Here is a 15,440-nt window from a genome sequence, read left to right on the forward strand (position 1 = left end):
AATATGTACGTGTAATAGTTTGTATATGATGATAAACCCTAGAGGTTAAGAGGAGAGGTAAGAATTTATAACATCATTCTGTATATTTGTAATATTTTGTATTAAGCACAGATTTTAAAGAGGAAAGACATAGCTAAGAAGCATACAAGAAGGTTTTATTACATTGGCTAAGAGAAGATGTAACCTAAGTAAAAATAAATTAATGTGCCAAAGCAATAACATAGGATATAAGGTGTCAAGGAGAAAAATCAATTCCAGGAAATTTAAGAATTTCCTTCAACTCTAGCTCTGAGAAGAAAATGGTATTCTTCCTCAATTCTGGTAAACAGGTCAGCTGTTGCTATATTGCTCACTTTGTGATATTCCTGTTGGAGAAATTTAATTTCACTGACATACTCATTCTTTGGACCTTTGCATACATAGAAGAAATGTTTCCAGGATATATTTCTACTCTATGGGTGCAGAGAACTTTTAGGAATCTATGTGATCATAATTTAATAGTGACAGTGTTCCTTACGCACAGCCCAAGACTAATTTCTTTTTTATTTATCAGGCTGCTTAACATATTAAATCTTAAATTGAACCACGTATGCTTTCAATGGAATACACAATCATCTTAAAATATGATTATTTGCCCAACAAAAATAATAATTTATTTTTTGTATGCACTATGGCAATCTGTATGCATTTAGGGAGAGAAAGATTAATTTCTGGTTGAAAGGGAGCCATGAGAAAAAAGGTCTTCAAATGAATAATTAAAATTAAATTAATCATCTTTGTTCTTTTTAAGCATATTATTTTGCTGGATCATTAAATATATTCAAATGATATTGTGTTGGATTAAGGGGATTTAATGCCTAACCTCTCTTCTTTGTCTGCGGCTGAGAGTTTATTGAGTAGGGGATCAGGCATCCCACTAAGAACCTTCCCTGGAAAGAGGAACTAAAGGATGGAAATGGAAAATGAAAAGATCTGCTTTGTTTTCCCTAAACTGCGGATGAGCCAGACAGATGTTTGCCTGTAAGTGATGTGAACCTATTTAATCTACTAAAACAAAAGACACCACATTGAAGGCAATGCCTCTCCCTTTTCCTTGATACCTTTGCCCTCTATTTCCTTTCCTTTTACTTGGCACTCTATTTCCTTTTAAAGAGACGCATGAAGAAGCACTCCGGATCGCAATATTGGCTGCATCCATCTACATTCCTTTCTTTCGGAAGAGATGATCCTGGTTTCCCAGTTGGTCTTCTTCACCAGCATCTGGATCGCACTGATGCCAGATAATTGTGCTGCTTCTAAAATCACGAAGTCTCACCCGCAGTGCTCCTCTTCAATGAAAAGATCCCGGTAAGAGAGTCATGGTATATCCTCTCCTCAGTCATTGCCCTCCCGCACCAGCTGCCTCAGACCTATGGGAAACCTAGAAACAAATCTCCACAGGTATCACATATTTGTGGGTGACTGTCTCTAGAGATAGCATTCACCCATCAAAATAAATCACTTCTGGGTAGCATCAGGAAGAGCAGAATCCTGGGTCTCTCTCTGGCAATTGTATGCTTATTTTTGGAGAAAACAAGGGCTTGCATAGGGATCCTCTCTCAGGGAATGTATTTCTTCGGTGAATAATGCATTTATTACTACTGATAATGACACAAGTTGAAAGTTTCCCCAAATTTGTTTGAGTAGAAATTGGTCTAAGCAACATCTTCTAATGTCAAGGACTTCAAGAGTAGATAGTTCCATATATCGATAACATAGTAATGAAAAGCATTAGAGCCATTTGTTGCCTTCCAAGGTGATTTCCATCCTTTGAAATATTACCCTGAATGTCAGTATATTATCATTATTACCTTATCATGAATAATTGAGAGCATGTGCGCATGTGCTAGCAAAGGCCCGTGAGCTGGTAGAGTGTTCATCCTGCTTTACCCATGGGTTTTAGTACTAGGGGTCCCAGGCAAAAGGAATGGTTAATGACCCTCCCATGCAAGTGCCTTTAATAGCCAAAAAGTGACTTCTTGCCTTGGGGAAAGTCTCTCCTTTTCACCAAGCGCAATACTTTGAAAAATACCCAGGAGGGGAAATTGAGGAATTTAGGTGAGTCACATCACCCAGCCAACCTTGGCAATGAATGAGGTGACAGCTGTTTCAGCCAGATTGCCCTCTTATCTTGAATATTTATGAGGCACTCCCAATAAGAGCAGGAAAATGAACATGAAATTTTAATAAATCCTTCTGAAGCCTTAGGTTTGATGACCAGAAACAAAGGAAGTGGTGGTGGGGGTGTGGGGGGCAGGAAAAATTTACTAGACTCCTGATTTCTGCTCTGCTCTTAAAAATCAAGGGCCACCTCTCACAATCTTTTTCTGTGCTTTTTTTCCCCACACTCAGATCTGAGATAATATGAAGTCTTGTCCAATTTAGCCACTTCCTGAGTTTTCTTCAAGGCAGTTAGGCAAGCAATATTTGGGGAGTATAAAGTTACACCACCAGACTGAGGAAAAGAGAGATTGTCATAGGAGCCAACCCATCACACAGACCCACTATCAATGGCAGAGTTGCTGCAGAAACATCTACTATGTGTGGTTTTTTAGGTGTTCTTTAAGGAGCAAGAGGAGAACGTCAGTTCTTTTGGTGAGGTGCAATTTTTTTTTCTTATACTGAAGGTCTCCTTGTTAGACCATATTTAAATGAAGAGGGAATCTCAGGGTGTCTACTTCTCGGGGGCCAAATATGTCTGTTTTCACTTCTCCATATCCTAAGTGAGGTATCCTTTTCAGCAACAAGCTAGAATATGTCATTGAAATTTCTATTAGTGTCTTTTGTTCTTCAGAGAAAAATCCTCTCAGGCAATAAGAATTGAATAAACCATCAACCACGGTTCAAAAGTGGTCACTTAGAATGAAAGCCATCATTTTCCCTGAGTGAACTGAGTAATCCAACCAGCCAATTTCTGAGCTGTCACTTGCCAGTCTCTCATGCAGATTTGAAGGCATTTTTGACAAAAACACAGAAGTTACTCTATTAAGGTAGCTTCTAGAGTAAGGAGCCCAGGATTTTTCAGACCTTGGTATGTGAATAAATACTGTGAGCTTCTTTGCCCCTCACCCAATCTGATTATCAGTAACTAAGTAAGTAATGAATTAGTTAATTAATAATCCATTCTTTTATAACACAAGAGAACTAATAGAATGAACATTGAAGAAAGGGGTGATCTTTCTTTAAAAACTATGAAGTGGATGCATTTACATAACCTGGCGTTCCTGTGTATTATTTTGAGCTGGTTTTCATACAATCAGTCTCTTAAATGCTTTGCTATTAATTATTTTCTTTCAGAATATCATCTTACTCTTTACCCAAATATTCCTCTTTTTATCCAAATATTGTGAAAATTGTGAATAAAGTAAATTTTGGCAGGTGATAAACGTCCCTGTTTTGCCTAGGGAAGAGATTTGGCTCCCTGGTGATGCAAAGAGGATTAGGCATATAGACTCATTGAATATTTATTCATTCTTCTAACAGTTGTATTGAGTGCCCTTTTATATGCCAAGTGCCTGTGGGTTGGGGATTAAGAATGCTAGGGGAAAGATGCAGTGTCTCTGGCCTCAAGAATAGTGAGTAGAGTGCAGAGTCAGCCTATATTGGCTTGCAAGAGCCAAGTGTTACCATTTCCAAGAAATCTGTTTGCCAGCTGCTGAAAATAAACATCATTAAAAATTAAACTATGTGTATAATTTATAAACATACAATTAAATAATTATTTCTTAAAAAGGTAATAAGGGGCACCTGGGTGTCTCAGTGGGTTAAGCAGCTGCTCAGGTCATGATCTCAGAGTCCTGGGATTGGGCCCCACATTAGGCTTTCTGCCCAGTGGGGAACCTGCTTCTCCCTCTCCCTCTGCCTGCTGCTCCCCCTGCTTGTTCTTTCTCTCTCTCTGTCAAATAAATAAATAAAATCTTAACCAAAAAAAGTTAATAAATACTTAAAACTCACCACTTCCTTATTCCTTTACTATATTTTACTATTACCTCATTCTTTCAGTTATTTACATCTATCCTGTCTGTAAGACAGATATCCTATCTATTACATTAAATCATGTTAAATTACATTATGTTATGTTATATTTTATAGCACTACACTATGCCGTATGCACATCTGTCATGTCAGTACCTTGAAATCAACCACATGGAAGTATTGACATTATGGAAATCAGCAAACACTACAAAAAGGGCTGTTTTGTTTTTGTTTTTGTTTTTGTACTCCCAGAGAACAACTTGCTAAACATTTACCAGCACATCCGTGAATCTAACATAAAGGGATGGTCCTAGGGATGGCAAGTGCTCCTGCAAGGAAGACAGAAGGCAGTGGTAGAGGTTGGGCCAACTACAGACAGGGTGCTCCTCTGAAGCCCATAGCTGGTCAGGTCCAGCCTTTTCTTGTTGCAAGAAAGCTTGATCCTGGCGTTGTCATATTCTCTGATTTTGTAGGAGACGCAAGAAAGTAAGATTTTCATGTGAAATTTTCCAATTTAATATAACATATGGGCTATGCAAAAAAAAAAAAAAAATACCTGCAGCTCTTAACCTGGTCTAATTTGCTTATTTCACAGATGGGGAAACTGAGGCCTTATCACTAGATACAGACCAAGTAAGATATAGAAACTGTCGTGTCTCAAATGGGGCCCTCTCTCTGGGTGGGTCCTCCACAGAAATGTTTCTCTGTATGAGGTTTTTTCCTTTATAAGAGATGGTATGTTGACTAAAGTTAGGTATGTCTTCCCAGAATCGGAGAATTCAGGAACAGCTCAGTCAGAGCCACAAGACTTGCTCTATAATATGCACCATGTCCTCCCTAAGAAAGAGCAAAAGCTTCAGGGACCTAGATATAAGCATCAGATCCAGAAGTATGAAAGTGGTCCTAGTGATCAAAAACTAATATTCCTACTTTATTGCATTCATGGATTTGCATCTATGCAGCCCAATAGGACATTTTTGCTTCATTTAGTATTTTTTAAAAGGAAAATAATAAATCTATACAAAGAGTTTTTAAATGTTGCCTCACATTATTTGAGACTACTGGGTTTCTTTGGTGTACTGGTTCATAACAGAGCTCCAATGAGAAAAAAAAAAAAAAACAAAACTCCATGTTGAGCAACAGGACATGCTTCAGGAATGACAAGGAGAATGGAATGATAAGGTGGAGAGTGGTGCCTGAATCCTTCTTTGGAAAAGATCCAAGATGGCAAGTTCAACTTGTTCCAGATAATTTATAAAACATTTATTACACAAATTCAATAATGGAATTTTACATGGAAACAACATGAAGAATCACAATTATGCTCTCCCTTTTCCAAGTTCTAATCATTATTCATATAGCTCCATGATTTTTCATGTTTAAAATTATAGTATAGAAACTATTTTGTATTTTTTTAGATTAATCAATTTCTACATTGTTTCACAGACATTATAATGCTTGGTAATTTTAATCACTCCATAATATTACTTTGAATGAAAGAATCAATTATTATTGAACATTTATTTTCAGTTTTGCACTGTTGTGAATCACAGCAGTAAATATTTTTTGCATGTAGTTTTCCCTGTGCCAATAAAAATTACAAAATTCCTGGAAATGAATTATGAGTCAAAGCATACAAATTATCTCCACAGCACTTGAAATTGATTTCTAAACGGGTTTTGCAAATATTTGCACTGTCACCTACAAAGTGTAAATGTTTCCATTTGTCATACCATTTTAACATGGTTTTAACATGGTTGGCTATTGAGAGTTTGTGTTTGGGGCTCATTTAATAGGTATAAATGGTATTGTTCTTAATTGATATCTTGCTGTTAACTCTCTACATTAAATGTTTTTTATTTTTATTTTTTAAAGGTTTATTTAGTAGAGAGAGAAAGAGAGAGCACTCATACACACAGGAGAAGGGGCAGGAGGGGAGGGAGAGAGACAATCCAAGCAGACTCCCTGTGAGACCAGAGCCTGATACTGGGAGATCCCAGGACCCTGAGGTCATGACCTGAGCTGAAATCAAAGGTCAGATGCTTAACCGAATGAGTCACCCAGGCACTCCTAGATTAAACATTTTTTTAATATGCTTGTTAATTATATCCTTCCTTGGGTAAATAGTCTATTCATGTCAGCTTACTTGTTTTTAACTAGTTTCATCCTAGTAAATTAATCAAATATATAGACCCTTGGGAAAGCAGTTTTGTAAATAACCTGCTGAGTGTTAGTGACTCAATTAAAATGAGTTTTTGTCATTCCATTTATTTAACCCCAATGCCTCAGAATGACTTAGATTATTTACTTTTCTTCATCTGGCTCTAGCACTTTTTAATTCTTTGCATAATATATCCTCCTCAAAGACTCCCTTAATCTCCCTGAATCCACTCGAAATCCGGTCTTTTCTTCCCCCACATTCTTAATCACAAAATTATAGTAGAGTTTCTGATACCAAGAAAAGGGAGAGCATGGAAATAGGTTTCCTTTGTTTCATCCAGGAAGGAAAAGATTCTAACTCAAAGTGAAAAGTGATGACTATTACAAGACTTACACCTACTCTTCTTCAATATTTGTTACACTTTGTGGGCAAAGACAAAGATTGAGAGTGCTCATGTAAGACTCTTCCATGAACTGAGATTTCTTTGCTCTATCCTATCAGCACTGAGCCTTTTAGAAGACCCTCTTCTCAGACAGATGTTATCCAAAAACCTTCTTTCAGTAGCTACTAAAAATGAAGTTACTTTTTCTAGAAAAGGGGAGATGTCAAGAGACACAAAGTGGTTTAAAGTGATATATACATTGAATTAGACCAGAAAGTTCTGAGCTAAACCTGGTGCTCCATCATATACTAACCCCCTTATTAAGCATATTTGCTTCTCTTGCCTTTGTCCTATTTTGGTCTTCACTTGATTAATTTTTATGTATATCTTATTTTATAAGCCAGGGTCTTCATGCCAGGACACCTATACTTCTAAATGTACATGCAAGCTATCAGAGGGGCATGTGAGCACAGATAGTTTTAAAACAATCTATTTTTACTTCCTCTGACCTCTGTCTTAGAATTAATCTACCTGAAAACTTGACTGCAGTCTCCTTCATGATGGCTTTGTCTCATTTGGCAAAATAAAGGCATACCTCTCCCACTTCCTGAATTTAAAATCCTCCTAGGTACAAAGAGATCATTATAAATATTATTGTTGAGTGGCAGTGCATGACTCTAGTGTAAATAACACATGGTCTTCCAAACTAGGTGACTTTTTTTTCTTTATTTTCAATAAAATCGAAGGAAGAACGTAATTAATTTGTCAGGTTACAATTCACTAGAAATAATTATTGATGATAGATCACAATGTGAGTTTTGGTAAGTAAGAAAGAATTTAATTAAGTTACACTGCTGAAACAATGCTAAAACAGAATTTCTTCAAAATTCATGTATGTAAAATTTTTTTTAATAATTTCATCTATAAAGTAAAGAATGGAAATATAATTTATGCTAGATCTGATTTCATTATAGCAAGGAGTAATATCCATATACATGATATAATTAGGGAAAATATACAATCATTTCATCAAGAAATACCTTTCTAATAAATTTTGTTCATAATTTTCTTAAGTATCAACATTTATATGAGTTATATTTTGCTTCATTTGTAATAGTCATAGATGCTAAGAGTTCATTTCAAAGTGAACGCATATATTCTTGCAAAGAAATATGTGAGGTGATAAAATTCTATGAATAAAATTGAAATACAAGTTCAAAGAAAGCAAAGAATGATAGAAAATTTCTTATTTTTAAAGAGAAGTTTGTTTCATGTATTTTTTAAAAAGATTTTATTTATTTGAGAGAGCGAGAGCAAGCATGAGTGGCGGGGGTGGAGAGGAGAGGGAGCAACAGACTCCCTGATGAGCCCAGTGTGGGCTGGCATCAAGACCCGAGCCAAAGGCAGATGTTTAATCAACTGGAGACACCCAGGCACTACATTTCATGTGTTTTAAAATGTATAATGTGAATATGTAGAGTCATTGAATACATTAAAGGGAGGAATATGAGTTTTCTTTTAAATTATCAGTATTTGTCAATATTTAAGTAAATTTAAATTTTATAATGAGACAATTATAGACATCTTTTTAAATGTGTGAGTACATAGATTTTCAGAATTCTTTTAGAGGGTATATAAGCCACATAATCCTTTTTGCAAAACAGGTAAGGTAAAGATAAAGTAAAAAATAAATAGGTATGGGACATCTCACTGAGCCTCAGAAGAGCCCTTGAGGTAAGAACAGGTGTGTGTCCTTTCGGTACTGCCAAGAGTGTGCTTAAGAGGCGCTGTGTTCAGTGTTCCTGGGATTCTTAATTAAGATTGATCCTTTCCAATCTCATGATGCTTCTGAAAATGTATGCTTCTGAAAAGACACATGAGTGATGACCATTTAGTTGTATTATATTACCAAAGGAGTTCACAAATTTTCATGACTTTTCACCAAATTTACATTTTATTTTTCCTAAGATAGTAACAATTAGCTAACTTTGATTAAATGTCTACTATTTTCCAGACCAATGGTTCTCCTAAAAAATTGTTATAAATGCAAACTCTGGGCATGAGTCCCAGCAAACCAGGTGATTCAAATACATGCCAAAGAAGATAATATTTAATATTTACCAAACATCCTGGTATGAGACCTTGAACATAGTAGGCATTTAATAAACATATTAGCTGCTATTACTTTTTCAATAAATAGCTCACTCTTGCTCCGGAAAAGAAATGTTCTAATTAATTTGAGATCCTTGGAAGAAATAGTTCTATGTATTCAGTTATTTGTAGGATATAATGACTTCACATGTATGGAATCAAACTCATTGTCTTCTACCCAAGACAGATTTCATCTTCCAACTTCCCCCATTTCTCTCAATGGCAAAAATAAATCTCTGAGGGTCTGTACCAGAAACTTTCCTATTGAAAAACTATTCTGGATGGTGATAGATGCCCATAAGCCTAGACGTACTTCTTCATCCAGCTGTTTCAGGATGTGAAATTCTCACCATCACAGGCACTTTATTGAGCTAAGAAATTGCATCTATGAGTCTTCCATTAAAGTTCACCATGATTTCTGGAGAAGACATTTATGAATGCAAAAGCATATCAGGAATTCAGAGTAACTGGAATTCACTTAGTAGACCCCTCGGTATCTGGCTTGTTATTGCTTCAGCTGCTGCTGCTGACAGTGAGGTTGGCAGGCATCTTTCTCAGGAAGGAGCTGAGCAGAGTTGCTAGCACCTGGGACAAAAGGATTGCTCCACTTCCAGAGGAGCTGTGTTTCCACAGACATCCTGCCTCCACACTTAGCAAACCACTGCGAAGTATGGATCACAGGACCAAAAATGAGTCAAGGAGATTCAGCAACTTTCCCAAGTTCACAGACGCAGGGAGTAGCAGAGTAACTCCCAGATCAGACTCTGGGGGTGGGGGGGAGGGAGTGTTGGGGGGGAGGATACCCAAGAGGCCACACCCCACTTTGCCTTTACCCCAGAGAACTGTAGATGAAAATTGACTTCACCTACTTCACAACTGGACCGGACATCAAGTACAATCCAAATACAAAAACAAGTACAATGCCAAACCCATCCATTTTCACTCTGGATTCCTCTCCATTCCCATTGCCATCCCTCAGGTTCTAGAACCTACTACAGACATTCTGCTCTAATCTCAGCTTGCACCCACACTTTCTGTTCATTTTGTCTTTGTAAAACACTATTTTCATCAGTTTACAATTTTTCAGTGTTTTTTGTTTTTGTTTTTATCTTTTGTTTTTGTTTTACTGTCTTAGTGCAGAAGTCGTTTGACTTTGGTGGCCCCAAGAATGACTTAAGTAACATGTTTAATGCAGATTCCTAGGCCCTGTTTCCTCGTGTTCTGGTTTAAGTAATCTGGGGTGGGGTGCGTGAATCCAAGGTGGTAGCGACAAGGTTTTCCTGGTCTAAAAACCTATATTCTGAGAAACATTACCTGCCAGTGCTTTACATCCAGACTTGGTTTATCACCTAAGTTGCTCCAAATTTTGGGTTACCTTTCCTGCCCACCATTATATAAATAAAGAGTAAATGTTGGCAGCTCTTTAGTTATGTGTAGTATAAGCTGAGAAAATGAGCTTTAATGGTTATATTTTAGAGGATACCAAGTTAAATGCAGAAGGCTAATCTAAATTAAATTACCCAGAACATGTATACCTCAAAAGTATTTTCCCCCTTTTGGAGGGATAACAAACAAGAAGCCAGAATGAGGAAAGATGACAGCACCAAAGCATGGCTCCTGCAATATGAGCAACTTCTTCATATAGAGGAACACGACTTTGCAATGAGACCTGGATTTGGAGGTAAGTATTATCTTTACAAAATTCTTACGCCGCAATCCCTTGCACTGTGAAAATGAAGTAGAAAATTTGAAGCAATTAAGACCAAAACACAAGACCATCAATTAAGAAAAAAAACTTACAGTGATATTCTCTTGAATGAGAACAATTGATAAATTTTAAATTGATCAAAAAAAGATAGATAATTGTCTCTAGTATGTATCCACGCTATTTACTAATTATAAATAGTATGTGTTCGGTAAATAGTGAGTGGGTAGATCATGCCTATACAGCAACTTATTCTCCAACTAAAACCTATAAATTGGATTCTGTGATGATAGCCATAATATCTTATCAAATAACTTTATGAGCTGGAATGCCTGGCTTTGGTGAAAGGACTAACACACCAAATGCTATGGCTTCCTATGAAAACCGCTGTTCAGGTTTTTCTTTTTATTACTTCCAACACCTTCCAGAATGTTGGAGTGTCAGGCACTGGGCTGAGCCTGTTAATGCCCTAGCTTATTCCACCTTCCCAGTGCCTCGTGAGTAGGCACTATCGTGGTCCCTAATAATCCAGTGTGGAAACTGGGGCGTAGAGAGGTTAGGAGATTTGCTCAAAGCCATGGAAAAACCAGTATGTGGTGCAACCAAGACGCAAGGGCAGGTAAGCAGGACCGAAGGAGTCCGTTAAAAGAAATACTTGGGACAAAGTCTTTCCTGCCCTCAGATTGCTTAACGTGAGTGAATCCAGCTGTATTTCTGAGGGTACCAAGTTTTCCAGACATCCACAGGATGTGGTGGAATCAAGCAGTGAATCTGAACTCTCCGCCTTACTGCTAAGTCCATCCTGACGCTTCTATCATTGACCTAAGTCTCCACTCCCACCATTCCTGAGCTAACAACTTTCCAGAATATTAGGTGTGGCTATAGCAGAAGTGATTATGAGGCTGAGGAACGAGGTGGGGTGGCGCTCAGCTATAGGACAGGTGCAACTTTTTCATAAACAACTCATACTTTAAGTTTTCAGAGTGAGGTAACACCCGTGGCACTGGCTCTCTTGTGGTTATGACAAAGGGAAGCACAGCAGGCATGCAGGTACCTCAGAGAACTCACTTGTTAGCAGGTAAAATAAAACATCAGATCAGGGAGTTGTGATGTTGAGGGATGTTCTTTTTTAATTTCGTGGAATCCGTTGGGTTGCAATTCTGAGGGTCTGGCTTTGATTTTATTAGGTTCCTGACTAAAACATTAACAAGCATCAAAGTCACGGAGGGGTTCTTAACAACAGATTGCAGAGCCCCAGCCCCACACCCAGGTGGCAATTCCCAGATCTGGGTGGGGCCAACAATGTGCGTTTCTAATCAGCTCTTGGATGATGCTGAAACAGCGGGTCTGAGAATCACATTTGATAATTGCTGAATTAGATTCTCAGCATCAGATTAAATCTTGGGGTGCTTCATTTTGTGGTTTTCCAGAGTATTTCTAACACTTATTGAACTTAAGTTAAGATTTTAGAAGCCTCGCAATTAATCAGGTTTAAAGATGTTTGTGTTTTACTTCCGGGACTGCTCCTTTATCTTGTTTTCTTCAACATCACTGCTCCTCAGACATGTCTTTCTTGCTGGAATTCTCCACCAAATGCCTGAGCCCTCAGCTACCATTCCCAACAGACCGTTTCTTTCCCCCAACAAAAGTTTGCCCAAAGTTTGGATCATATACTCTACATCCATCACGCAATTATTCTGTTCCTTGGTGTCCATGATTCTATAAAAAGTATTTAAAGTCTCTCCTACCAACTTTTAGCTGGAGAAAATGTTACGAAGAGACACTTGCCCCGCCGTGGGCCTTTCAGGCACTAGAGGGCGCCAGTCGCACAGAAATGGCTTGGACCTGGCCTCCCCTGAACGGCAATTAGAAGCACAAAATGATGTACGCTCCTCAACACCAGTACAAAAACCCGCCTTAATTCCTGTCACTTTAGGTTCCTCAATTAAATGAATTCGTATCTTAGAAGAAAGGGTTCTGTGGGTCTATTTGAGACCACTGAAAGCCAGAAAGATTGAGAGAAAAATGGCTGTCCTTGAATTTGGACCTTGAAACAAGCACTCTAGAAAGGCTTAATCACTCAATGTAGTTCAAGGACTGGCAGCAGAATCACCTGGGAGTTAGTTAAAAATACAGAAGCTCAGGCCCCGCTCAGGCTTTCTGAATCAAAATCTGCATTTTAATAAGATCTCCAGGTGATCTGAATCCACTTTACAATTTGAGAGACACTGGGGCAGAGGACTTGGGGAGGACTTTCTGCTCTTAACCTTAAAACACTTAAATCTTCATTCTCCCTCCCCTAGATCATTCCGGTCCCCCAGAAAAACATAAAACGGACCTTAAATTTCCACTTCTTTTGATCTGTTCGAGATACATGTTAAGATTTTATTTTGAGTGGGAATGCTTTATTAAAAAGCAATTATTTTTCCTGAGGCTACATTGTGGGGTTATTAAAAATGCAATTGAAACATGCTACTTAGTGGCAGGTGGCAAATCAACCCACGATGAAGAAATTTTTCTGACAATCATGGGCTGGGCTAAATGGTGTCCAAATGTCTTATGTGTTCAGTCAGCTCAGGCAGAAAAATCCATAAATTCAGGCAGAATTGTCAGCCTGGTGGTTCCGTGAAAAACAGTCCTTAACCATATCTCGTCTTGGTCAGAACAGCGTCTTCTACCAGTGACCCATTTCTCTATTCTCTTAAAGCTGCCTTCCCAGGAAATCAGGCTGCAGGATATACAAGCCAGGCTTAATTTATCTTTTTCTTTATACTTGTCCATAATATAAACACACGCACATACTTCTTTCCTCTTGAGCTAAATGTAACTTCAGCACTTCTCCTGCCTTAATGTGTTTTCCTAATTAGCTTTAACATTAAAACCAGCTGCTACTGCAGTGTTTTTTACTTTTATAAAGCATTAGAAGATTAATTGACTCATTATGTGGAAACAGGAGGATATAAATTTAGGGGAACTTTTTGTTTAACTTGGGTTATAAATTGCAGCTCATTTTCTTTATGTTCTTCCTACCCTTTACATCTCTCATCACCAAGGGCTTTTGGTTTCAGTCTTAGAGATGATGATTTCTTTGTTTCTTTAAAATGAAATCAATTGAGCGTCTAGATCCTGGTTCCTGAGTCAAGACAAAAGTTTAGGTTGTGAAAGCCGCCCATGGAATCTATGTTTGTCAAGCACAAGGGCTAGTCTGGGAGCGGGAGGGATCTGCCTGTGTTCCTTCATTAACTAGCCTTGGGTTTCAAGCAAGGCTGCTAACATCTCCGAGTGAGTTATGTCATAAGTCAATGGAGCTAACATGGGTTCTACCTACCTACCTAACAAACAGCTGTAATGATAATATGAGATAATATATTGTATCATGTATTTTAAATGCACTATACACATAAGATATATGACTTATTTAATAATCTTTATCCCAGCATGCATAAAAATAGACTGATGGTCTATATGTATATAAAAAAGACTACAAATGTGTGTGCTACTACCTACATATTGATCCTGGGAAAATAACACATAACGATAATGGCTAATGTTTCCTTATTATCACTATATTCCAAATGCTTTATATATAGAATTAATGTGAGTATTTGTGAAATTGTTATTGTTCGTGGTGTTCTACGCATTACTGATCCAACCGATGCTGGACAGTTTGGTCGGTAAGATGTTTGAACACTTAGTCTCACAGCAAGGCTATTAGGTAAATACCATAGATTTTTTTCCCCTATTTTACACATAAGCAAACTGAGACTTGGGGAAATTAAAGGATTTATGGAAGTTTTGGCTTTAACTCAGGTTTAGTAGCTAGAAATTCCATGATTTTTAATTCATCTGCTTTATTACTACCCTCTCTTTGAGACTCAGTTCCTTATCTGTAAAAAGAATGGTATTTGGAACTATAGCCAACTCCAAAATTCTGTAATTTTACATCTTGCTTTTACATGGCCCTCCCCCTCACACTGTCCTTGAGAATATATAGATTCCTAGACCCCAGAGTAAGGTACACTTGGGCATGAAGTCTAGAGGAGCCAAAAATGAAGTCAGATGGCATCTGAGGGCAAACACTTTTCTTCAAAACGGAAGCGCTCATTCCCCCAAGAATAGAATGAATGGATGAAGAAAGAAATCAATAATGTTTCCAGGAATCCATTCCTAATAGACAAGCCATGTTTTTGCCCCACTCTTTACCCCAGACCAGTCTTCCAACAACCCTGAGGGTCTAGTGCTTTCCAGTGATGGTGTGAATATCTCCGTGTGTGGTGACTTTATATGACTTCCCCAGCCTTGCAGGAACAGTCATTAGCAATTGGGCTCTGCTTACAAGTCACAAGACTCTACATGCAAATTGTTCGCAGGTTTTGTCATAAAATAAGTGCTCTGTGAGAAGCACTGAATCATTTTCTCGTCAGGAGTGGACTGATTATCTAAATGTTGAGTGCAGGATTGGGACTAGTAGCTTGTGTTCCTATGAACAGGTTTGCATTTTTGCTGAATTGCAATAGCAATAACATTTATTTTGTACCATTTATGGAGCACCAATTAAGTTTACTAACTGTGTATTTTTCTAGTCTTCAAATAAGTCTCCATGGTGAGTACTGCTACTAGGATTTTATAGGTGAGGAAACTAAGCTTAGAAATGTCACTTACCTTGGATCATGGATGAGTGGTAGAGCTGGGTTCAAACTCTACTTTGTAATTCTAACGCCAGAATTTCAACCAGGACATTTCTGCTACCTCTCTAAGACTTCGCCAAGCCTTTCAATCCCTTGGACTATTGGAGTTAATGGGAATATTTACTCATCCTGAAGCCATCCTGAAAGGCCATGAATTTTTATTTTGATATCTCTACTAATTAAAAAAAAAAGTAAACAAAACAAAAGCATCAGAGCTGAACTCAGTATGTAACAGAGTAATCCCGAAGAGCTCCCAAGTTAATGTATAACCATAATTATTATTAAATAATTCTTAAATAGAATTGTCATAATTAATGTATAGAAAGTAATTAATCTAAT

The 15,440-nt window shown here is 37.7% G+C and overlaps 1 protein-coding gene across 1 annotated transcript in view; it reads left to right on the top strand.

Annotated features, from left to right (window-relative positions):
* Window positions 1-1,222: 1,222 nt before the first annotated feature.
* Window positions 1,223-15,440, top strand: part of GABRR3 (gamma-aminobutyric acid type A receptor subunit rho3) — a gene marked incomplete at its 3' end in the record, with an annotated part of 52,622 nt that continues 38,404 nt past the window's right edge. Inside the window, exons 1-2 of the mRNA XM_046003633.1 lie at window positions 1,223-1,347; window positions 10,271-10,389. Coding sequence (XP_045859589.1) covers window positions 1,223-1,347; window positions 10,271-10,389 — 244 coding nt within the window. The remainder of the gene's footprint in view (window positions 1,348-10,270; window positions 10,390-15,440) is intronic.

This window comes from Meles meles, chromosome 4 (assembly GCF_922984935.1).
Source record: "Meles meles chromosome 4, mMelMel3.1 paternal haplotype, whole genome shotgun sequence".
Lineage (NCBI taxonomy): Eukaryota > Metazoa > Chordata > Mammalia > Carnivora > Mustelidae > Meles > Meles meles.